Below are 25,502 nucleotides of genomic sequence, written 5' to 3'. Positions count from 1 at the left end.
AAGGTACATGACAATGGCGTCAGGCGCTCTTTTTGTAACAGGCAAGGCAGCAGTCAAGGGAACAATCTCCTTAACAACACTGGTGCTTGGCACCGCAACTCCTCCTTGGTAGAAATACGCCAGGATCTCCTTCAAGTTACTTTCAGGTACCGACTGATAGGTGACCAGCCTCCCAGTGTCCGGCTACCTCGATCCCCGGTGGTTTGTCGAGACCCTATTGGATCGCCAGCCTCTCATTGGCTCTCCTCAGATGGACTCCCCACCGAACAGCTATACCGCTTGGAATCCTCAGGATTGGGAACCCAGTCGACCACTAGGCTCCCTGCCACAGCTTAATTGCTCTGGGCCATCATGGTTCTGGAACCAGGAACTCCGAGTGGCACAAACGCCCCGGCCTGGTAAGCCATAACGCCGGGGCGCCGTGGTGCAGACACCCCAAAGGTGGATGCCGCACTCGAAGAAGAAGACCCAGAACTAATGGCGTCTGCCCCATAAATACCCTCCCCCAGCATGCACAGCGAGGCCCAACCCTCCTGATTGGCTGCTGGGGAAAAGCACCCAAGCCTTGACTCCACTGCTACCACCTACTGTCCTGGGGTGGGAAGAACACCCCAGCAACAACAGATTGAGCCCTCAGCGCAGCCAAGCTGAGACAGAGACCCAAGTTTGAACACATTAACGAGATCAGAGTTTAACTAACACTCTGATCTCCCTCTAAATTTAAATAGCACCGATACTTTGAAGTAACCAGGCACTACACACTCATGATGGAAATGGTTTAATGCAGTCTGGCAATGACAGGTGTGAAATCATTCATGCATTTAATGAAGCGCCACCAGAGCAAGGAGGCGAGGGTGTGGTATTGCAGCCTACTCTGATTAAAAAATGTGTTTCCACACTCTGGTTTGAACAAAAGTGGCATGTGCAAGGGGTCTGTTAGGTGTTGGTGGAAGTGCCAGATGGCACAGCAATAAATGAAGTGATTGTAGTCAAATGTCCAAATGTTGTGTTATGCGATGATGTTCAGCGGTCAGAATAGTTGCTGGCAGAGGATCTCATGCCAATGGAGTTTGTGTATAGTGAAGCTGCCGTAGACAACCGCTCCGCTGGGTGCAGTTCCTCTCCAGACACTTCCCTGCCTAACATGGGTGAAATTAAATATGACAAATGCATTGATATTTCTGACCATGATGAAAAATGCAGCGCATTGGCGATTTCTGATGGTTTGGTTACCATGGGTGACATCAAAAATAATGGTAGACCTGATGGACTTTATCAAGTTGATATGGTTGTAGCAAACACTAAAAATTGCAGTGAGATAGGGAATGGTAGGTTTGACACAGAAGACGTGAAAAGGTATACCAGAATTAGGCCCCCTACAGGTTCAGGAGGGTAATTCTGGGGAAGGTTTCCTGAGGTTTGAGGAACTTCTAGAATCTGAGAGGGATCCTGGTAAACAATGGTCGAAAAGGAAATAGCCCAAAGCGCAGCAAGGTGTCGCATGACTTAGAAAACCTCAGAGTGGCAAGACAGTCAGGATGTCCTTCAGAGGGAGACTAGGACGAGGCTGCAGTCTTATGAGGGTGTTAAGTGATGAAACTGACAGAATGAAGCATGTAGTGTACATGGGGAAACAAGTGACGCCAAGTTTGGACAGTAAGGGGGTGCCCATACTTAGAGCTCAGAGAGAGACCAGTGTCACCCCCAAAAAAAGAGCCCCCACTTATCACTAATTAAGTGTTTAAAAAGCTGATCCCTTCCAAATTAAATAAAGGGAAAAGGGGGGGGTGGTCTATCGGAAATTGAGGGAGCCCTTGGTAACCTTAATGGTATCGGACCCTCAAAGCTCAGAAATCAACCTTGGGTGCAAAAAGGTGCCAAGAGTAGTAAACTCCTTACTGATAAGGTGGCTAGTGTAGGTCCATGGGAAATAGAAAGACATCGCTGTTGGAAGCGTGCACGAAAAAAGGCATGGGAGTGTCTTTGCAGAGCCCGAGTAAATGTATCAGGGGGATGTGGAGAAAGTCACCTGATGGGACAAGATTTGACCCATGTGCGTCGTAGCTTGCATGGTCATGACAAAGTGAGGAGGTTGGACTGGTGTGTGGTACCCCAAAAGTGTAGTGACCCAGAATTCTAAAGTGGACGAGTTGGGGGGCTCCAGGGAGCTTATAATGTACAGAGGAAACTGGCGTTTCAGTTTCCTCATTATTTAATAAAGTCCACTTTGGGACCTGGAGCCCAAGGTGTGTGCTGGCCTATTTGTAGACACCTGACCATGGTTCTGGGCTCCACCCTCCTGAGGAGTCCAGGCTTGCAAGGGAGAACCCAGAGTGTGCAGGTGTGCACTGGAGGTTCCACCTTCGGAATAAAGGAAGGTTGCGGGCGCAACACCGGTTTATCCTTTGGAGGATCAAGTAATTTTGGCCATATTCAATATATTTCAAAAATATATTTGTGAATATAATATTGAATATAATTTTAAATATTTTTGAAATGCAAAAATATTCATAAATACATGTTAAAGCGGTTGTAAACCGCATATATAATTGTATTTTTTTTTTTTAAACCTGCAAGGCAAAAGGCAAATTCAGCTAGTATGCACCGCATACTAGCCGATTATTAAATACTTACCTCGGAACGAGGTGAAGGACACTTACCTGGTCCACGCCGAGCAAGATGTCATCTTGCTCCGCCGTGTCTTCCAGGTATCGCCGCTCCAGCGCTGTGATTGGCTGGAGCGGCGATGACGTCACTCCCGCACGTGCGCGCAGGAGATTTAAAAATAGTCATGGTCCGGCGGCTGCCGGTCCTTTCGCCGTGGATTCCCCCTGCGCATGCGCCGCTGCAATCAGTGGCGCATTGCGAGGGGAATATCTCCTAAACCGTACAGGTTTAGGAGATATTCTTTATACCTACAGGTAAGCCTTATTATAGGCTTACCTGTAGGTAAAAGAGAAAAATAAGGGTTTACAACCACTTTAAATGTACTTCTGAATATATTTTTGCAGCCATAAATATATTGCAAAGTGCATTTTGGAATGCATTGTGAATGTATACAGAAATATATGTGAAATGTACTTCTGAATGCATTATATTTCTGAATATATTCACAATGCATTGCAAAATGCACTTTGCAATATATTTATGGTTGCATAAATGCTAAAATGCATTCAGAAGTACATTTAACATATATTTATGAATATATTTGCAACATATTTCACAATGCATTCCAGAATATACAGCATTTCCCAAATATATTCAATAATATATTCACAAATATATTGAAATATATTGATTATGGCCAAAATTGTAGCATTTCAAATATATGTCAATATAATTAGGAAAAATATATTAAGAATGTTTTTTTAAATATATTTAAAATACATTTTTCTTCCACATGGGATACTCACACGAATACAGCAAGGGGCGCCAGTGGACCAAAAAAAAAAAAATAATCACCACAGATGCCAGCACCTCAGGCTGGATAGCACACCCGGCAGAGCTCCTTGCCCAAGGCCAATGGAACCAGAATGGGTCATCAAATAAGAGGAAAATGGAAGTTATGCACCAAGAGCTGAGGTCCTTTCAAGCACAGATCAAGAACAAGAATGTTCAAATACAATTAGATGATGTAGCATATCTAAAAAAGGTACTAAAATGAGTTTTCCAGGACTCCCTTTGAACCTCTCGATGCGTGTTCAGACAAAATACTCACCTTAAAACCAGTACTTCTAGTGGTATCAGCCAGCAGAGCGATGGAAATTCAAGCGCTGTCAACTTTGGAGCCATACTGTACGATCCTCCTAGACAAAATAATGCTTTCTCTTGACCCAGCCTTTCACAGGTCACAGTTCGTTATCATTCCTTCCCTCCCAGCTGACCTTAACAGCAGCAAAAGGGAAACCTACTCCAAATTATAAGAAAACACTTTTAGCTTGCCTGGAATGGACCAAAGATTGGTGGAAGGCCTCGGCTCCATTTGTTCTATACTCGGAACAAATCAAGGCCAATTACATTCAAAGAGCACAATAGCGAGATGGGTTAAGACTGCCATTATGCTGGCATCACTCCCAAAGTCTAACACCTCCCAGTGGCATCACAGCGCACTCTACCAGAGCTTGGGTTTCCTCTTTTGCAGAGCCAGAAGCAGATCTGCAGTTTGGTGACATGGCTGAGCTTTAAAACTTCTGTAAGGCACCATTGCATGGATCGCCTGTCCAATCAAAATCAAACTTTCAGTAGCAAAGTTCTCTAGATGGTGGTGGACCCATTCTAATAAGTATTCCTTGCTACATCCTCCCAGATGCTGCCTTGGAAGACGACCTGAGAAATCAGAGTTGGGTACCTGGTAACTCCTTATCTAGGAAGTCTTCCAGGGCAGCACTGGTCCCCCCCAATGCAAAATTCTTTATTCCAGTAGATAAAAGTATTAAGACCACCTGTTTTTCCTTCAGTATTTATACATTACTGAGGCATGCAGGTGTGTGGCTCCCAACAGGCTATTACAGAGACACAGACAGAAAGGGACCCAAAAGACATGCTCATGCCAGAGTGAGACTGCAAACTCTCTTACTGCCCTCCTGCAGAACCTGAAAGCCGGCAAGAATGGCCAGAACAAAAGCCACCACAACTGCTGGGAACTCGCCACTCACAAACTTTAATTGCTGACAAAACATTTCCAGTGAGGAGGCAAAGTCAGAGACCAAATCTGAGGGCTTTATGAGTTGGCCCAAAGAAACCCAAGGCCAAGATTTTGTCAGCAAAAAGGATGCCTTACTACACCTCAAACTATCACCCCTGATGGGCAGCAGCAAATCTGGAGCTATATGGGGACCACTGACCCAAACGACCATCCAATCAGAAAGAAAACAGCAAAAGTTACAGTGCTCTCCTAGATAGGAGGAAAGAGATGCTCGATACTGACAATGTCATCAGGTGTGTTATTCAAACTGAGCTCAGCCTGGGCTTTGTGCGCGACGATCTTGACCTCCTGATATGGACTCCGTTTTCTACTGACCTGTCTTCTGCAATACATCTACCGATCCTTTTGTACCTGTTACCAACCCTGGCTATGCTCTCAACCAGGCCTCATGTGGATTCTATTGCAATGCTCACAAAAGCCCTACAAATTAACAATAACCTAAAATATACAGTATCAATTGTATTATTTTGCTGTGAATGAACAGCAAAGTCTTGCATATTTGTTGTTGCAATAAACTAACTGACCAATTTCTAAAGCATAACCACAACATCCTGAATCTTTAGGAACAAAGATTACACTGGTGGTTACTCAAACCTTTCGCTGCCAGAGGCATTTTATTTTTGCATGAAAAAACACCCTTAAAATCTAATTTTCTTTTCTTGTGAAAAAAAAAAAAAAAAAAAAAAATCGAATTTTCTGAAAGCAGAGGGCCCATAGAATACGAAACATGGCAGCTGTAATTAGCACAACAGTTTATCAAATCTATATTTTCTATATATTAATCTATATTTTCATAAAAATACATTCAAATGCATTTTAATATACACAAACACAATATAATCTCTAAATTTCATTACACTTTAAAAGATGAGGCTCAGTCGAGTAAAAATATACCAAATATATAAAGACCTAAAACTGCATTGCAAAATGGCGACACAGAATTTTCAATAGGAACTTTAAAAACCTTTACAGCTATGTGATGGTTTTTCCAGCCACATCAGCCTGGGATCTGAAAAAATGTGACATGCAATTTGACCTGTCAAATCGCAACGATGTGAACGGGGGCTTAGTGTCACGGATTCCCACAAAGTGTCAAATATATCAGTTAAGGTCAGAATGTCCATCCGCAATATCACAGTCCAGCTATAAAAGTTGGGAATTGCTGCCACTACTAGTATATAAAAAAAAAAGTACACATTCCAGTATGTATACCATAGTTTGTAGATGCTATAACTTTTGTGCAAACCAATAAATATAAGCTTATTCAGATCTTTTAACCCAAAATATGTAGCAGAATACATATTGGCCTAAGCTTGATTTTCTTTAAAACATTTATTGGACATGTTTTCTAGCAGAAAGTAAAAAATATATATTTTTTTTCAAAATGGTCAGGCTTTTTTTTGTTTTAAAGGGGTTGTAAAGGTACAATTTTTTTTCCCTAAATAGCTTCCTTTACCTTAGTGCAGTCCTACACTTACCTCATCCTTCGATTTTGCTTTTAAATGTCCCTATTTCTTCTGAGAAATCCTCACTTCCTGTTCTTCTGTCTGTAACTTCACACAGTAATGCGAGGCTTTCTCCCTGGTGTGGAGTGTCGTGCTCTCCCTTTCCCTTGGACTACTGGAGAGTCAGAACGCCCACTGACACACAGCTCCTTTCTCTATCTGCAACGTAGAGAGCGTCCTGACTCTCTAGTAGTCCAAGGGAGGGGGCGAGCTCGACACTCCACACCAGGGAGAAAACCTTGCATTACTGTGTGGAGTTACAGACAGAAGAGCAGGAAGTGAGGATTTCTTAGAAGAAATAAGGACATTTAAAAGCAAAACCGAAGGATGAGGTAAGTGAAGGAGGAATGCACTAAGGTAAAGGAAGCTATTTAGGAAAAAATAATTGTACCTTTACGTGAAAAAAACAAAAAAAAACACAGTGGTGATCAAATATCACCAAAATAAAGCTCAATTTGTGGGGGAAAAAAAAGTTACATAGAATTTATTTGGGAACAGCATTGTATGACTGGGCAATTGTCAGTTAAAGTAATATAGTGCCGTATCGCAAAAAATGACCTGGCCATGAAGAGGGTTAAATCTTCAAGGTCAAGGTGGTTACTTTTGTTTGTATTTAGGCTTTTTGTGTTCATGCATACTTCAAGTAAAAAAGTGCCTCACACCAGAAACAAATAAAGACATGAAATAAAGTAAGAAAAAATATTTATTGTTAACTTAACTCCAATTAGTAAAAGTTTTTGAACCATAAAATTTGTAGTTAACATTTTAGGTAACCCTTTATAACTCGAGAATTCTTCTCCCTCAACCTTTTTTTAACTGTTTAAAATATGTATTAAGCTGGTCAAAGATCGGTAGAATTTTAAACAAGAATTCTTTGGAAAAGAAGGTTCTAATAAAGTTCATTCATTTTATAGATCAAACTGATGTTAGTATTCTACCACAGTTTTGAGAAAATTTGAAGAAGCATGAAGGAAAATTCACAAATGAACGAATTTCCAACAGTGTATGTGGTTTTTATTCAGTAAAGTTCATTCATACCTAAATCCAATATTAAAAGCAAACAAAATCTTCCATGTGACAAATAAATGTTATGAGAATTGTTGTACAAAAAAAGCCCAGATTCACACCAGTGTGACTTGTAAAAACGGTTTGACAGTTTAAAATTGCATGACAAGTCGCACCCTATTTGTGCCTATGGAACTGTTGTAGGTGCGACTCCAACTTGTGCCGATTCTGAAAAGGTTCCTGCACAATTTTTGCCGATTTCATGTGCGCTTGCATAAACATCTTTGCAAGAGGTTACACAGATGTCAGCATGCCACACAGGAAATTACACTGACTAAAATTCTATCCATCAATGACCAGCTTTAATTGCAGCGATTATGGATCTTTGACAGGTGATACAATTCAGACTACCACAGTTTACTTTGAACTCCCCTCAAACTACCCAGTTTTCTCCTCCTTGACTAAATGCCAGTGGCGGCTGGTGCTCAAAAATTTTGGGGGGGGCGCAAACGAAAAAATAAATAATAATAAAAAAAAAACTGCAGCCTCACTGTGCCCATCAAATGCAGCCACTGTGCCATCAATTGTCACCACTGTGCCATGCCATCAAACTCAGTCACTGTGCCATGCATCAAACGCAGCCACTGTGCCATCAATTGTCACCACTGTGCCATGCCATCAAACGCAGCCACTGTGCCCATCAACTGTCGCCACTGTGCCATGCCATCAAACTCAGCCACTGTGCCATGCCATCAAACTCAGCCACTGTGCCATGCCATCAAACTCAGCCACTGTGCCCATCAATTGTCGCCACTTTGCCATGCCATCAAACGCAGCCACTGTGCCATCAATTGTCACCACTGTGCCATGCCAACAAACGCAGCCACTGTGCCATGCCAAACGCAGCCACGGTGCCCAATTGTCGCCACTGTGCCAATTGTCGCCACTGTGCCCTTTAATTGCCACCACTGTGCCCTTTAATTGTCGCCACTGTGCCAATTGATGCCACGGTCACTGTGCCAAATGTCGCCACTGTGACAATTGATGCCACTGTGCCCATTGTCACCACTGTGCCAATTGATACCACTGTCACTGTGCCCATTGTCGCCACTGTGCCAATTGATGCCACTGTGCCCATTGTTGCCACTGTGCCCATTGTCACTGTGCCAATTGTCGCCGCTGTGCCCTGTAAAATGCCCCTCCCACTGCCCGACACTTACCTTTCTGTGGTCGGCCATCTTCCTTCCACGTCCCTCGATGTCTTCTCCTGCCCTCCATGACGCTTCAACCAATCAGGTTACCGGTAACCAGAACTGGTGAACCTGATTGGCTGAGACGCCCGTCAGTCTTATCCAAGGAACGCACACCCCGTACGTCCCTTAGATAAGTATCTGGAAGCCGAATACAGCCTGAGAGCTGCTGGCTCTGATAGGCACTTCCACACAGCCAACCAGCTGCTGTTATTCACATGGCTGGCGCTCACCATCCGGCCATCTGAATAGTCAGCGGCAACAAAACATAGATTCATGCAATGCATGAATCTATGTATCGCCACTGCTAAATGCTAATGTATACCTATGGTATAGGAACTTTTATTTTTTACCTCATTCTGATAGTTGCCCTGCTGTGTCCGGCTTTCATGCATCTGAGTGACATACCAAGAACTAGTATCAAATAAAAGTCACAAATCCATATACCTAGATTTCTTCAAGGTCAGCGACTCAAGGTGTTGAAGCAAAAGTGCAGCACAATAAAGTCCTTCAATGGAAAATCAAGATGACACCTAGTGATACGGCAAAATCTTCAACGAAAGTGATGATAACCTCCACCAACAAAAGAAATGCCTCCTTACCAGATGAGGTGGACCATATGCTTTCACAAGTGGTCATAAACAGCTTGGGCCAGATTCACGTAGCCCGGGCGCAGCGTAACGTTACCGATTTAGGTTACACCGCCGCAAATTTTCGGGCTAAGTGCCCGATCCACAAAGCACTTACCTGGAAATTTGCGGCGGTGTATCCTAAATCCGTCCGGCGCAAGGCGGGCCAATTCAAATGGGGCGGGTACCATTTAAATTAGGCGCGCTCCCGCACCGGACATACTGTGCATGCTCCCGACGCAAATTTCCCGACGTGCTTTGCGCGAAATAACGACGCGCCGACGTTTTGTGAATCGCGTTGTGAAAAAAAGACTTGCGCCAAATTTTTTTTTTTTTTTTTTTTTAAATTCAAAAGCGACACGGGAAAGACTGGTATACTTTTACATGGTGTACTAATTTTACACTTTGTAAAAGGTGCCCTATCTTTGCGACGGCAAACTAACGGCGACGTAATGACGGGAAAAAGTTTAGTGGATCGCCGTAACTGCTAATTTGCATACCCGACGCTGGTTTACGACGCAAACTCCCCCCAGCGGCGGCCGCGGTACTGCATCCTAATATCCGACAGTGTAAAACTATTACACCTGTCAGATCGTCTGCCTATCTATGTGTAACTGATTCTATGAATCAGTCGCATAGATAGAAACAGGGATACGACGGCGTATCAGCAGATACGCCGTCGTATCCCTTTTGTGAATCTGGCCCCTTGTTCTCACCATGAGGGAGATGGTACGGAAAAATCCAATGCAGTGGTGGATCGTACGGTCCAGATGAGGTGGACCATATGCTTACACAAGCGGTCTAAAACAGCTAGTTCTCACCATGAGGAAGATGGTACGGATATATCCAATGCAGTGGTGGATCATAAGGTCCAATATGGAATAAAGGTAGAAACACAATCTAAGTGTAAACTGTATTTATTCCAAAAACTAGTAAAAAACAAAGCTTCACCTAAGCCACAGACAACTCTGGGTGTATACACAGGTATGCTGGCCGATAAGGTGATTGGCAATAAAAACAATGGAGAGCAAACAGCCGCGAGCGGCAGTGGAAAGGACGCAGTTGACGTCACGGCAAATAGCTCCTCCCCTGTACGCACGTTACGTCCGGTGTGGACTTAGTCAGCGGTGGGTCACCTGTACTTTGAGGCATTTGTGATTGCCTCCTTTTGTGTTCAGCTTGCAATCATTTTAGTTTAATATTTGTTATTATTTGTGCGCCGATTGCTGTTTTTATTATTGTTGAAGCAAAAGTGCCAACATGATGTACTTTCAGAAAAACAAGTTAGAAGCGGCAGCATACACATTTCTCTCAGAATAGGTTTCTGTTGCGTTAACATTTCAGCAGAAAGTCTGCTTTAAAGTAGCAATCACCTGTGTAATAGAATTTTTACAGATATAATGGCATATTCAACAAGAATACTGGGCCTGATCCACAAAAACCCGGCGTAACTTAATTTTTCCCGTTTAAGTTACACCGCCGCAAAATCTCTACCCAAGTGCCCGATCCACAAAGCACTTACCTAGAAATTTTGAGCGGTGTAACTTAAATCCGTCTGGCGCAAGGCGTTCCGAAACGAATGGGGCGAGTCCAATTTAAATTAGGCGCACTCCCGCGCCGGACGTACTGCGCATGCTCCCGACGTTATTTTCCCGACGTGCTTTGCGCGGTTTTACGTTGCGCCGGGTTTTGAGAATCGCGACGGGCGTAAAAAAAAAAAAAAAAGTTGCGGCGAAAAAAAAAAAAGACAGCGACGCGGGATAGAAGGGTATACTTTTACAAGGTGTAAAACAGTTTACACCTTGTAAAAGCAGCCCTAATTTTGCGACGGCAAACTAATACTTACGGAGAAAAAACGAAGCGTAAAAGCTTTGTGGATCTCCGCAAGTGCTAATTTGCATACCCAACGCTGGATTTCGACGAGAAATGCCCCCAGCGGCGGCTGCGGTACTGCATCCTAAGATCCGACAGTGTAAGTCCCTTACACATGTCGGATCTTCTGCCTATCTATGTGAAACTGATTCTGTGGATCAGTTCCATAGATAGAAACAGGGATACGACGGCGTATCAGTAGATACGCCGGCGTATCCCTTTTGTGGATCAGGCCCACTGTTCACACAGTATACTAGCCCATACCAGTTTTTGAGATTTCTCTTTATTGAAGTTAGATCACTAATAAATACATTCCAAATGGATGCCATGGGTTACTGTACTTTGCTCTTTTGTTAAAGAGCAAGGAAGATGGACTTGGAATCATTTTGTTGTGTCACTCAAGGATCTAAGTACAAGTTAGATTACCGAGTGTCAGTTACCAAGAAAAAAAATACAGAGCCATTTTAGGGCAGTAATGCCCCCCTTGCTGTAGAATACAATTTGCACAGATAATTTCTCCCCAAACGAACAGCATTTCAATGACACAGGTTTTTGCCAATACCAGTTGCTGCTCATACTTTAACTGAACTGCTGAAGTTGTTTCACCAACAGATCTTACACTGTGTATAGTGAACCTAAAAGAAGGCCACAATCACAATGCAAAGTACTGTGACATTGCAGCAAAGAAATAGGACATTAAAGAGGATGTGCCATGGGAAAATAATACTAAAAGCCAGCAGCTACAAATACTGCAGCTGCTGACTTTTAATATTAGGACACTTACCTGTCCTGTAGTCCAGCGCCGATCGCAGCAGAGGACGAGCGATCGCTCGTCTCTCTGCTGCTCCCCCCGCCATCCACGCTGAGGGAACCAAGAAGTAAAGCGCTGCGGCTTCACTGCACGGTTCCCTACGGCGCATGTGCGAGTCGCGCCGCGCCCGCCGATTGGCTCCCGCTGTGTGCTGGGAGCCGAGTGTTCCCAGCACACAACGGGGGGGGGGGGGGGCGACGGGATGTGACGGAATGCCCGTCTTTTGCCCGTGAATGCCGGGCCGGAAGTGGGTGCAAATACCTGTCTTTAGACAGGTATCTGCACCCCCCTCCCCCCTGAAAGGTGTCAAATGTGACACCAGAGGGGGGAGGGTTCCGATCAGCGGGACTCCACTTTAGGGTGGAGAACCGCTTTAAGTCGCACTTTTTGGGGACCAGTGACACCAATACAATGATCAGTGTTTAAAAAAAAAAAAATGCACGGATCACCATAAATTACACTGGCAAGAAAGGGGTTAACACCAGGGGCAACTAAGGGGTTCAAGTGCGTGCCTGGGAGGTGCTTGCTAACTGTGTGGGGGACTGTTACACTGGAAAAAAGAGAGAGATAGTTTTTCAGCTATCACGCCCACCGGACACGCTGATTGGCTCCCGCTGTGTCCAATCACAGTGGGAGCAACATGTGCGCACCCCACTGCGTGCACAAAATCACATGCATGATTTTGCGCAGCCGGGACACCCTGCCGCAGTATATGCATGTGGGGCGGTCTCGAAGCGGTTAATTTATTTTAGAAATATGGGAATAGTAAAAAAAAAAAAATTTAAGAAAGGTTCCAGGCAATAAATCTTGCGGTCATTTACAAAATAACAGCATAAGCAACAAAAAGAACACAAGTTTCAGATAAAAAACGCATCATAATAATAACAACAGTAATCAGACCAAAAATGTATGAGTATGTCAATGCTTCAGTTCTTAAATCAATAGAGGTTTTTCAGAAAACTGAAATGGTCTACTGGGCAGCCACTAATATGTGTGGGAGTAGTTTTTCATATGGCTACATTGTAGATGGTACAACTTAGTTAACCAGTCCAAGAGGTCAAGATAACTTGTTTTTAAAGTTGGGAATGAATAAGATTTTTGACTCACTTCCAAAAGGAGACTGCTACAGGGTAATTCCACAAAATGTAAAAATAGGTCACCTCTGTCTCTACAGCCTGTATAACACAGTGGAAAGCTGAAACATAGATCATATGAATTATTTTAGGGAGTAGCAGTTTATACAGGCTTTCTTTAGTATTTTCAGATGAAGTTTTCAGGGGCTGTGAATAGCTTTTTTCCAGCGCTTTAATCTCTTTTTAAAGCTCCAAGAATTATTTTCAAAAGTGTCAATGCTGTAGTAGGAGAATAATATTGTGTGTGAGTAGAAAGGCAACAATAAGGCTCTCTCTAGGGGGGTCATGCTGCTCCAGGACCCCTTCAGTGCTGCTGATGTAATCAAAGCCTTTGTCTCCGATCACAGTCTTTGCTAGTATACGAGTCAATACGAACTCTGGTCCTCCCAATCAATAAAGGATTACATGACTAAAGCTGACCATACACTGTTCAGCGGGCTGAACATAAATAAAATTCCTAGATCCACAAATCCTCCTTGCTAGGACATTTTATTCTGACAGCTGCACCCACAGAATAAATCTGTATAAGATGGCCCTCCAACAAGTTTGTCCAATGCTGAAAGGACATCCAAATTGGCCAAATCTCGAAAATGTTTATAAGGACACAAGATTCTTTTAACAACCGATTCCCTTGATGAAAGTGCAGTTTTTTCCCTATGACGACAGAATATTTGGTTGCAGATGTCGAGAGTGAAACTATCCAAAGAGCACTGTCTTGAAGAAAGCTACCATCAGCCACAAGATTCTCATGCAGAAGATAAATTCTGGATTAAAGAGTTTGAACCTAAGCTTAAAGAGTCTGAAGCTTCTACTGAAGACGGAACAGTATGACCTGAGACATATGAAGGACAAGATCCAGATACCCCATGCAATAAGCTGGTACCAGCGATGATTTCTGAAGATCCACCTGAACCTCTGCAGCACCTGGAGATACATGGTCTGACAGACCCCTGGCTGACTGTTCCCTCAACAGGGGATTGTCCAAGTATCTCACATTGGGAATTCCCCAAGAGTGCAACAGGGCCAGCAAAGGGGATTTAAAGTGATTGCAAAACATTACTATAGCAAATATGTTATACTTGCCTGCTCTGTGCAATGGCACATTCACCCATACAAAAACCCTAGACACAACTAGAGCTATGCACCTTAAAGTGGATCAATCAACATTGATTGTTTTTTAATCTTTATTCTGCTAGCATTAGTAAATAGATGCAAATATAATATACTTTCCGGTTTCAAACTTAATTTACAGTACTTCCTGGTCTCCAGGCCCAGGCAAATTATGTCCTGCATCTCAGGAGTCTTCAGGAGGGAAGGAGAGGAGGAGGGATTTTCCTAGCTAAAGCACACACTCCTGTATGCATGCCTGAGCTAAGGGCAGATAGATTACAGGAGATAAATGCTAAATGAATCATCTGCACAAACTCAAAGACGGCCACGGTCAGAAATGCTTAGGGGTGGTTTCAAAGTGATTTCTCAACAAACTAAAGCATGGAGACATGGATGGGGGAGTTTGCTTTGAATATTAAAAATGTATTAAAACAGTATTTTTGGTTTGTGGTGCTCAAAAGCAGTGAAGATCCACATTAAGGATCCATATTCAGAAACAAGACACTAGGCTATCGATACTGACAAACACAGATTCACACTGGGGCTCTTAGCACACACAAATACTCTCTCACATTGCCACACACACTGTTTTTCTTCCAAATGCCATTTAGTGGTGCCTAGGGATGAGCCGAACAGCCCCGGGTCGGGTCGGTTCGCAGCAGAACATGCGAATAGGCAAAAAATGTGTTCAAACACCGTTTAAGTATATGGGACACAAACCAAAAGTGCTCATTTTAAAAGGCTAATATGCATGGTATTGTCATAAAAAGTGTTTGGGGACCCGGGTCCTGCCCCAGGGGACATGTATCGATGCAAAACTGCAGTTTTTTCAGGAGCAGTAAATTTAATAATGCTTAAAAGTGAAAGAATAAAAGTGAAATATTCCTTTAAATTTCGTACCTGGGGGGTGTCTATAGTATTCCTGTAAAGTAGCGCATGTTTCCCATGTTTTTAACAGTCTCTGCACAAAATGGCATTTCTAAAGGAAAAATAGGATTTTTTGTACTCACTGTAGAATCCTTTTCTCTGTCATCCATGGACGGACACATCCTTCTCAAGTCTTGACAAGTGGGTTATGTTCCTGTTCACAGGAGAGGACTAGGCAGAAACATGTTAGATAATTAAATACATGTTACTTTAACAGAATTGAACAGCCCCGCCCAGGGGGCGGTCCCTCCGGGCATAACCCTCCTCCCTGCAGCATGCAGTTTCAGTTCGTAACAAGCAGTACAAACCTAAAAAAGGAGGGGTAGGTGCTGTGTTCGTCCATGGACGACAGAGAAAATAATTTTACGGTGAGTACAAAAAAATCCTATTTTCTCTTATCGTCCATGGACGGACACAGCCTTCTCAAGTCTTGACAAGTGGTACGTCCCCAAGCAGTGTCAAAAAACGAGGGGTGGGAACCGTATCAGTAAAAACAAACAACTTCACCCCAAACAAGCAGAGCTCCTCAACGGAGGAGCAAATTTAAACAGCTGCCTGCAAAACCTTGCGGCCGAAGGTAGCATCTGAAGATTCACTTACATCAACCTTGTAAAATTTGGAAAAGGTGTGAACGGACGACCATGTCGCCGCCTTACACACCTGTGAGACAGACGCTTGATGTCAGAAAGCCCAGGAAACACCTATTGCCCTGGTCGAGTGTTCCGTGACCGAAAAGGGGGGCACCCAAGGCCAATCTGGAGAGATTAGAATAATCGGGATCCCCTCGGCCTCCACTCTGCGGAGCAGCCGAGGAAGCAACTTCAATGGGGGAAAGGCATAAATTAGCCGATACTGACTCCACTGGGCCACCAACGTGTCTGCCCAGGGATCTCTGGACCTGGCCACAAACCTGGACACCTTGCGGTTGACACGAGAGGCCAGGAGATCCACGTCCGGTGTGCCCCATCTCCTGCAAAGGCGTTGAAACACCTCCAGATGCAATGACAATTCCCCCTGGTCCAGCATCTGGTTACTCAGGTAGTCGACCTGCCAGTTTTCCACGCCTGAAATGTAGACGGCCGACACGCTTCTTTCCGCCCACCTTAGGATGTGAGCGAGCTCGGACACTGCAGCCGAGCTCCGTGTTCCCCTCTGATGATTGACATAAGCCACCGCCGTGGCATTGTCCGACTGAATCCTGATCGGGCGACCTTGCAACCTCCTCGACCACGAGGAGAGGCATAGCCTGATCACCCGGAGTTCTAGGACATTAATCGGCAGGCGAGATTCCGCTAGAGTCCAGCGACCCTGGGCCGACTGCCCCCCCCCCCAACCCGAGAAGCTGGCGTCCGTCGTAATCACCGTCCACTGGAAGGGAAGAAATTACTTCCCGGACCGAAGAGCCGTGGATCTCAGCTACCAATTCAGAGAGACTCTGACTAGGTGGCTTACCTGAATCTGACGATCCAGAGACAAAAGGAGATTTGATCCACTTGGACAGTATGTCCTTCTGCAAAACATGAGTGTGGAACTGGGCATACGGTACCGCCTCGAAGGAGGCTACCATCAGGCCCAGGACTTGCATGCAAAAAACAGAGAGACGATCATTTATGGGATGCCAACACCTTCACTGCAGACTGAAGAGACTGCAATTTCTCCAGGGGAAGAAGGACCGAGGAGTCCAGAATCAACCCTAGGTACTCCAATGCCGAGTCGGAACCAGGACCGACTTCTGAATGTTCAACACCCACCGGAATTCTTGGAGGGTCTGGCTGGCTATAGACAAATCCTCCTCTAATTCTGAGCCAGAAGCTGCTCTCAGAAGAAGGTCGTCTAAGTCGCCCACGATGGCAATGCCTCGCTGTCTCAGCAAAGCTAGGATCGGTGTGATCTTGGTGCTGACGCTAGTCCAAAAGGAAGGGCCACAAACTGATAGTGGTCCTCCCCTATCGCAAAGCGCAGAAACCTCTGGTGACTTGCGCAAATTGGGACATGCAAGTATGCGTCCTTGATGTCCAAGGGCACAAGAAAGTCGCCCGGATGGAGCGCAGCTACCACCGAGCGAATGGATTCCATGCGGAACTTCCTTACTCTCACAAAAGGCATTTAGGGCCAAGAGGTACAAAATTGGGAGGACCCCGTCCTTCTTCGGGACCACAAACAGATTCAAATAAAATCCCTGAAACCTCTCGTCCTGCGGAACGGGTAAAATTACCCCGCAACTTAGCAAGTCCTGCACTGCCCCTAGCAGGGCAGACCGACTAGCCAGAAGGAGAGGAAGACTTGAGGGAAAGAATCTGTTCGGTGGATAGGAAAGAAACTATCTTGTACACCGAAGAGACCACCGCGCAGACCCATTAAACAGCATGGGCTCCCCCCTTAGTCCATTACCAGGCCCTTTGGGTTCGGTATAGATTTTAAGGGGAACCCTGCACCAAAATGTAAAAAAAAAAAAAACACGGAGTGGGGTTCCCCCCAAAAATACATATCAGACCCTTATCCAAGCACGCAACCTGGCAGGGCCGCAGGAAAAATGGGGGGGACGAGAGAGCGCCCCCCCCTTAACCGTACCAGGCCACATGCCCTCAACATGGGGCCTCATCCCCACAACCCTTGCCCGGTGGTTGTGGGAATCTGCGGGCGGGGGATTTATCGGAATACCGCCCCCCCCCCCCATATGAATTGGTAAGGGGTACATTGTACCCCTACCATTTCACATAAAAAAAGTGAGAAAAAAAAAACACACAGCTTAGAACAAGACCTTTAAATAAAAAAAATCCAGCGCTGTAATCCTTCTACGAGTTTGACCCGCGCGCTGCGAACGATACAGCCTCCTCCAAAGGAGGCACCCGGCCGAATGACGCACGACCCGTCCGACAGTTCTTTTATAACCGAGGGAAGGGCCACCCATCGCGTGGACGGGTGACCCCGCCCCCTCTGATGCAACGGGGAAATGCCAGGGTTACCCAGTGGCGTGTATGGGTGACCCCCGCCCCCTCTGACGCAACACGGGTTTCCCATTGCATCAGAGGGGGCAGGGTTACCTGTACACGTCACTAGCTAACCCCGGAATTTCCTGTTGCATCAGAGGGGGGCAGGGTAACCCATCCACGTGACGGATGGCCCTGCCCTCGGTTATAAAATAATTGTCAGACGGGTGGCACGTCATTCGGCCAGTGGGTCGGACTCGTAGGATTACGCCACTGAATTTTTTTTATTATTAAAAGGACTTGTCCCAAGCGGTGTGTGTTTTCTCACTTTTTTTGTGAAATGGTAGGAGTAGGGGCTTCCAGATTCCGATAAGCCCCCCGCCCGCAGACCCCCACAACCACCGGGCAAGGGTTGTGGGGATGAGGCCCTTGTCCACATTAACATGGGGACATCCTCCCCATGTTGAGGGCATGTGGCCTGGTACGGTTCAGGAGGGGGGCGCTCTCGCCCCCCCTCTTTTCCTGCGGCCTGCCAGGTTGCGTGCTCGGATAAGGGTCTGGATTTTTGGGGGAAACCCCACGCCATTTTTTTTTATTTTGGTGCAGGGTTCCCCTTAAAATCCATACCAGACCTGAAGGGTCTGGTATGGATTTTTTGGGGGAACCCCACGCCATTTAAAAAAAAATTGGCGCAGGGTTCCCCTTAATATCCATACCAGACCTAAAGAGCCTGATATAGAATTTGGTGCAGGGTTTCCCTTAATATTCATACCAGACCCAAAAGGGCCCATGCCGTTTTTTTTCAATGACTTATCTGTTCTGTCGGGACCCGACAATTCATTATAGTCGCGAGTAGTTTTCAATTACTTTTTCCTTTAGAAATGTAATTTTGTGCAGAGACTGTTATAAACACGGAAAACATGCGCTACTTTACAGGTATACTATAGACACCCCCCAGGTACGAAATTTGCTTACTGGGCACATATATCCCCTTCCTGCACAGGCGAAATTTCAGCTTCCAGCACTGCGTCGCTTTAACAGACAATTGCGACGTGGCTCCCAAACAAAATTGACGTCCTTTTCTTTCCCGAAAATAGAGCTTTCTTTTGGTGGTATTTGATCACCTCTGCGGTTTTTATTTTTTGTGCTATAAACAAAAAAAGAGCGACAATTTAAAAAAAAAAAAAAAAACACAATATTTTTTACTATAATAAATATCCCAATTTTTTTTTTTTTTTTAAAACGTATTTTTTTCAGTTTAGGCCGATTCTTCTACATTCTAAACTTAGTCCCATGACTAAGTCTTTTATGACGAAACATGTCGGGACATGGCTGTGCGGCAACCATCTGAAGTGAATGTGTGACGTATCAAGGCCAATCAAGGAAGCAGAGATCCAGGAAGGAACAGAGGGGTGGTGGTGAGCGTTGACACTTTGGGTCTGCTGTGACCAATATACTCGGTTTTTGGTTCATCTCTGAACGAGTGCTTGCTGTGCAGTGTATTGCTCTGTTTTTTGTGAGTGTTATATTTGAAGATTTAAGTGTGATATTAAACTGATTTTACGGTATCACGCTATTTTGAGCACTTCTTTTATTTACATGCAGAGCTTTCTGGCAGTGAATTGGTTGGAACTGGGATTATCTGCTATACCTACCAGTGAGGTTTTTGTACACGTTTACACGCCAAACACGAGAGTGTAAGGCAATTTGAGTTGGTGAGTTTTGCATCTGAAGGGGGATGGATTCACTGACACCGGGTGTGGTGGAAGATTGGAAGCTATTATTATTATTTTTTCACAAACTTACTTGATGTGTTATATGGACTTATATTTAATTAATATTTAAAGACATTTATATATTTTTTGAAATTTGTGCACATATTCACTTTTGTCACATGGTGATGTTTATGGACATTAGCATTATTTTTGAATACCTGTGAAAACGGATATTTCATCTTACATTGTTTACAGCGCTGCTTATATTTTATTACACTTATTTTTTGGGTTTTAGAATATGTTTTTCACGGTTTGATTTTTTCAAAGTAGCTGCTTCACTCTTTTGCCAATTTGATTAACATTATATGTTCATAAGCGCAGTGGTGGGAACACAGAAAGGGAGTATTCATCTTTGTTACCATTATTTACATAGTGATTAAAAACCACCAAAAGAAAGCTCTATTTGTGGGAAAAAAATTAATCTGGGTACAGCATTGCATGACCGCTCAATTGTCATTCAAAGTGTGACAGCGCCGAAAGCTGAAAATTAGTCTGGGGAGGAAGGGGGTTTAAGCGCCCAGTAAGCAAGTGGTTAAAGTGGAGGTTCACCCGGAAATGTTAATTTTTCACATTAGATTCATGCTCATTTTGTCAAGGGGAATCGGGTAGTGTTTTTAAAAATGAAGCAGTACTTACCGTTTTAGAGAGCGATCTTCTCCGCCGCTTCCGGGTATGGGCTGCGGGACTGGGCGTTCCTATTTGATTGACAGTCTTCCGACAGGCTTCCGACGGTAGCATCTATCGCGTCACGATTTTCCAAAAGTAGCCGACGGTCGGTGCGCAGGCGCCGTATAGAACCGCGCCGACGTTCGGCTTCTTTCGGCTACTCGTGACGCGATGTATGCGACCATCGGAAGCCTATCGAAAGCCTGTCAATCAAGTAGGAACGCCCAGTCCCGAAGACCATACCCGGAAGCGGCAGAGAAGATCGCTCTCTAAAACGGTAAGTACTGCTCGGATTTAAAAAAAAATACCCGATTCCCCTTGACAAAATGAGCATCAATCTAATCTTAAAAAAAAAATTTCGGGTGAAATGACCAGGTCACCAAACAGCATTTCTTTAATCACAATAAAGACCAGAATTTGTCCTGCCCTGGTCTAGTAAGTGTTAGAGGAAAAAATAAATAACAAAAACGTACCTTGCATCCTTCTTAATTGAAGCAATCATCTCTTCTAATGCCCCAACAAACTAGAAAATATAAGAAAAGAATGGTCAACACATGGCAAACTACCAACTTTATATTTGCATTTGTGTAAACTGCAAAAAAAAAAAAAAAGAAGTACATACTCAAAGCCTTACAAAGAACCTATTAAAAAGGACAGTAATAAGGGAAATGCTTATCTGTATACAGTCCATCAATGGTAGTACCTATATTATGTAGTCTTTTATTTAGCCAGCCATTTTGAGTGCTTTTTCATTTCTAATTGATTTTTGCAAATCTGTTTAATTTCATGCAAGAAAGACACAAATTCCAAGCAGGCAACCCTTTGCCGGGGAGAAAAAAAAAAAAAAAGAGAAAGAGACATTGTAACACACTGACATTCACAGACATGACTAGGCAGGATGGGAATTGTAGTTCCTGAACAACTGGAGGGCCGTAGTTTGAAGACTCATGGTTTAGACCTATAAGGAAGAGTCAGCCAGAAAGAGGAATACTTTTGCTGTGCTATGTTTTCAAACTCAGTTTTTATGGAATCCTTTTTCAAATATTAAATGTTAATATGTAAAACATGTTAAAAAGGATAAAATATAAATACAAACCAAACATTAAAATAAATAATCTGACCTACAACCATTGCAAATAAGTTTACCTTCTAAACATGACAGTTTGGAAATGAGGCCTGGTTTCCTCCTCTGGTTCAAAACGGAGGTCTGGTTCTCTGTCCATCATTGCGGCTGTGTCGTTTTGGAAATTAGGCTAGGCCATCAAACTGATATTATGAATGGCTATTCTATAATACTAATAAGACTTGGATTATTGTTTAAGCGGCAACACATTCCCTTTTTTCATAATGAGGTTTGGCCACCCATTTTAAAATAACGGTGGCCATTTTTGAGAAAATTATCTTGCACAAACAGCTGTGCTCTTTCCATCATGGACCTGATATATGCGTGGGCATTGGCATAAAGTCCATGCCCCCGATGACGTCATGTATGACAAAACTAGTAGGTCCAACTACACCACACTACTCTGATCCTGATCTGTAGACTTATGTAGAAACTTTTTATTCATGTGATACACTGTATCTGACCGGTGGAAACTTTTAATATAATTTTTTCAATAAAACCACCACGGTTTTACACTATGTGGCGACTTTCGCACTTTTTTATATAACTTTCATGAGAGAGTGTGAAAAACCAGCACTGTCGGCTGTGACGTTATCCTCCTTTATACCCAGTGGATGGATCCTTCATGATGTGTGAATCCATGTGAGACTAGGCTCCTATAACGTGGAGTCTAGATATCCGGTAATGACACATCTTGGTCGTCCATCATCTTTGGACACGTTTGCAACAATTTCATCACATTTATTCCTATATGGATACCTTGATGGACTGATGAGTGTCACTTACATTCATCACTACTTACATAGCGTGGCAATTGTTGTTTTATACCTTCTACATGTGTTATACCCATTTTAAGGGTGCAACATGTTAACATGTTCAGCAACCCCCCATCATTCTTTGTGACAGCAGATTGGGATTCCTCTACCCTGCAGCCGCTGGCACATTTAAAAGTCAGAGCGACTGTGTCATTTGTTTACAGTAATCTGTGCATAAACTACAAGTAACATCTACCGCCACGGCAAACTGCTTGTAGTTCTCAATGGAGTGCAAGAGCCCACAGACACTTCCTCCAAATCTCAAACAGAAAGCCCTACAGAGGCATGGGCAAGAAAGCTGAGGGGAAAGGTCTGCAGGAATCCTGACATTGCACCCGTAATCCACCGATAACGAGTACAGTACTTTTCAGGCTCCTGTAGAAAAAAATAAAATGCTTTTTTTTTTACCTGCAAAAATATGTATATTACATTTTTTTTTTTTTTTAACGTGGCTTTTTATGGTTTTCAAACTGCTTTTGAATTCTCCTTTCCCCACGGTTTAAATACAGTTTCTTCATTGTTTTACAGATTTGTTTACAACATTGTACTTTTCCAACTTGTCACTTTTAGGTAAAAAATAAAATAAAAACAAGCAGTAAAAAGCAGCAAAATACAGAGGATATTTGGATAAATGATTAGCCAACTATCACCAGTGTTAATAACCCCTGAATGTGTTTTCTCCTTTAAAAATGGGTATGTTCTTAAAAAGGCAGGGCTCTCAATTTGGGACAAAAACAAATACTTATCTGCAAGAGCCTTGGTATTCTAAATGTATGGCCTTCTCTAAATCATTATGAACACCACTATTTATTGTTGCTCCATCAGGAAATCACAGCAACAAAACCTCCATTGACGTCTCCATGCATATCGGAGTCAATAGCCCTCACCTTGTCAGTTAAGCGTGCTGGATCCCTATATATTTTTCATTTTTTGAGTTTGCTGGGACATTAGAAGAGAACCTTATGCATATTGTACATAAATTAGGTTGAATCAGAGTCAAGTGTTAAATTTACCATCTGTACATCAACATTGATAAATAAATACTGTACAAATACATACATATTAACATAAACATGAAAGTGAAGGGTTTTAACCACTTGACCACTGGGCACGAAAACCCCCTTAATCACCAGACCAATTTTCAGCTTTCGGTGCTCTCACAATTTGAATGACAATTACTCAGTCATACAACATTGTACCCATCTGAAATTTTTGTCCTTTTTTTCCCACAAATAGAGCTTTCTTTTGGTGGTATTTGATCACCTCTGCGGTTTTTATTTTTTGCGCTATAAAAGAAAAAAGACTGAAAATTCTGTAAAAAAAAAAAAAAAAAAATCTAGTTTCTGTCATATTAGCAGGTTATTTCTCACACACAGCATATGCATACTACAAATTACACCCCAAAACACATTCTGCTATTCCTCCCGAGTATAGCGATACCACATGTGTGCGACTTTTACACAGCGTGGCCACATAGAGAGGCCCAACATGCAGGGAGCACCATCAGGCGTTCTGGAGCACCCAGGCCAATTCTGACATTTCTCTCCTACATGTAAAAATCATCATTTATTTGCTAAAAAAATTACATAGAAACCCAAAACATTATATATGCTTTTTTTTCAAAGACCCTAGAGAATACAATGGCGGTTGTTGCAACTTTTTATCTTGCACGGTATTTTCGCAGCAATTTTTTGAACGCGTGTTTTTAAAAAAAAAACAGTTTTGTGCTTAAAAAAAAAACAAAAAACAGTAAAGTTAGCCCAATGTTTTTGCATAATATGAAAGATGAAGTTACGCCGAGTAAATAGATACCCAACATGTCACCCTTCAAAATTGCACACGCTCGTGAAATTGCGCCAAACGTTGCTACTTAAAAATCCCCATAGGCGACGTATTGCAAGGTATTGGAGTATTGAGGGTATTGCGGAGTATTGGGGGGGTATTGCAGAGTATGGGGGGGTATTGCAGAGTATGGGGGGGGGTATTGCAGAGTATGGGGGGGGGTATTGCAGAGTATGGGGGGGGGTATTGCAGAGTATGGGGGGGTATTGCAGAGTATGGGGGGGGGTATTGCAGAGTATGGGGGGGGGTATTGCAGAGTATGGGGGGGGTATTGCAGAGTATGGGGGGGGGTATTGCAGAGTATGGGGGGGGGTATTGCAGAGTATGGGTGGGTATTGCAGAGTATGGGGGGGGTGGGTATTGCAGAGTATGGGTGGGTGGGTATTGCAGAGTATGGGGGGGTGGGTATTGCAGAGTAAAATAAAAAAAATGATGAGTGCAATACTCTGCAATACCCCACCCCATACTCTGCAATACCCCACCCCATACTCTGCAATACCCCACCCCATACTCTGCAATACCCCACCCCCCCAGGGTGGGTATTGCAGAGTATGGGGTGGGGTATTGCAGAGTATGGGGTGGGGTATTGCAGAGTATTGCACTCATCATTATTTTTATTTTGCAGAGTATTGCGCAGGGATGGCTGGATCTGTGACTGCAATTGTCACAGATCCAGCCCACAGTGCGGCGGCTGCTGCTGCCGCCCGATCCCCCCCCCCCTCCCTCTCCTCTCACACTGTACCGAACGGTACAGAGAGGAGAGGGAGGAACCGGCGTCATTACATGACGCCGGTTTGTTTACAAGTGATCGCGCCGTCATTGGACGGCGCGATCACGTGGTAAGGAGCCGCTTCCATTGGCTCCTTACCGCGAGTGCTGTTGCTGCGGGTCCCGTAGACCCGGCGAGCACCGGCGATCGCGTGTGCGCGCCCGCTCGGGCGCGCACAACGCAGTCTCTGGGAGGACGTACATTGACGCCCTCCTAGAGTACAGGAACCGCTCTGTAGCCGTATTTTGGCTATAGGGCGGTTACCAACTGGTTAAAGCGGAGATCCCACAAAAAAAAAATATTAAAAGCCAGCAGCTGCTGACTTTTAATATATGGACACTTACCTGTCCAGGGTGCACGCGATGTCGGCAGCCAAAGCCGATCTGTCGCTCGAGGATCGGCTGCTGCCATCCTCGGTAAGGGAATCAGGAAGTTAAGCCTTGCGGCTTTACTTCCCAGTTCCCTACTGCGCATGCGTGAGTCGCGCTGCACATCCTCACTGGTCCTTGCTGTCTTCTGAGACCTGTGTGTCTCCCAGAAGACAGCGGGGGGAGGACAGAATAGGCACCAGAAGAGGCGTATATCACTGAGGTGATCTATGCTAGGAGTGGGAGCAAATACCTGTATAACTTTAA

The 25,502-nt window shown here is 44.1% G+C and overlaps 1 protein-coding gene across 1 annotated transcript in view; it reads right to left on the bottom strand.

Moving 5' to 3' along the window:
- USE1 (unconventional SNARE in the ER 1) overlaps nt 1–25,502 on the bottom strand; it is a 197,012-nt gene that overhangs the window by 125,810 nt on the left and 45,700 nt on the right. The window contains exon 2 of the mRNA XM_040321253.1: nt 20,792–20,841. Coding sequence (XP_040177187.1) covers nt 20,792–20,841 — 50 coding nt within the window. The remainder of the gene's footprint in view (nt 1–20,791; nt 20,842–25,502) is intronic.

The sequence above is a fragment of the Rana temporaria genome, chromosome 1 (genome assembly GCF_905171775.1).
Source record: "Rana temporaria chromosome 1, aRanTem1.1, whole genome shotgun sequence".
In the NCBI taxonomy this organism is placed as follows: domain Eukaryota; kingdom Metazoa; phylum Chordata; class Amphibia; order Anura; family Ranidae; genus Rana; species Rana temporaria.
This window is presented reverse-complemented; position numbering and strand designations above follow the sequence as displayed.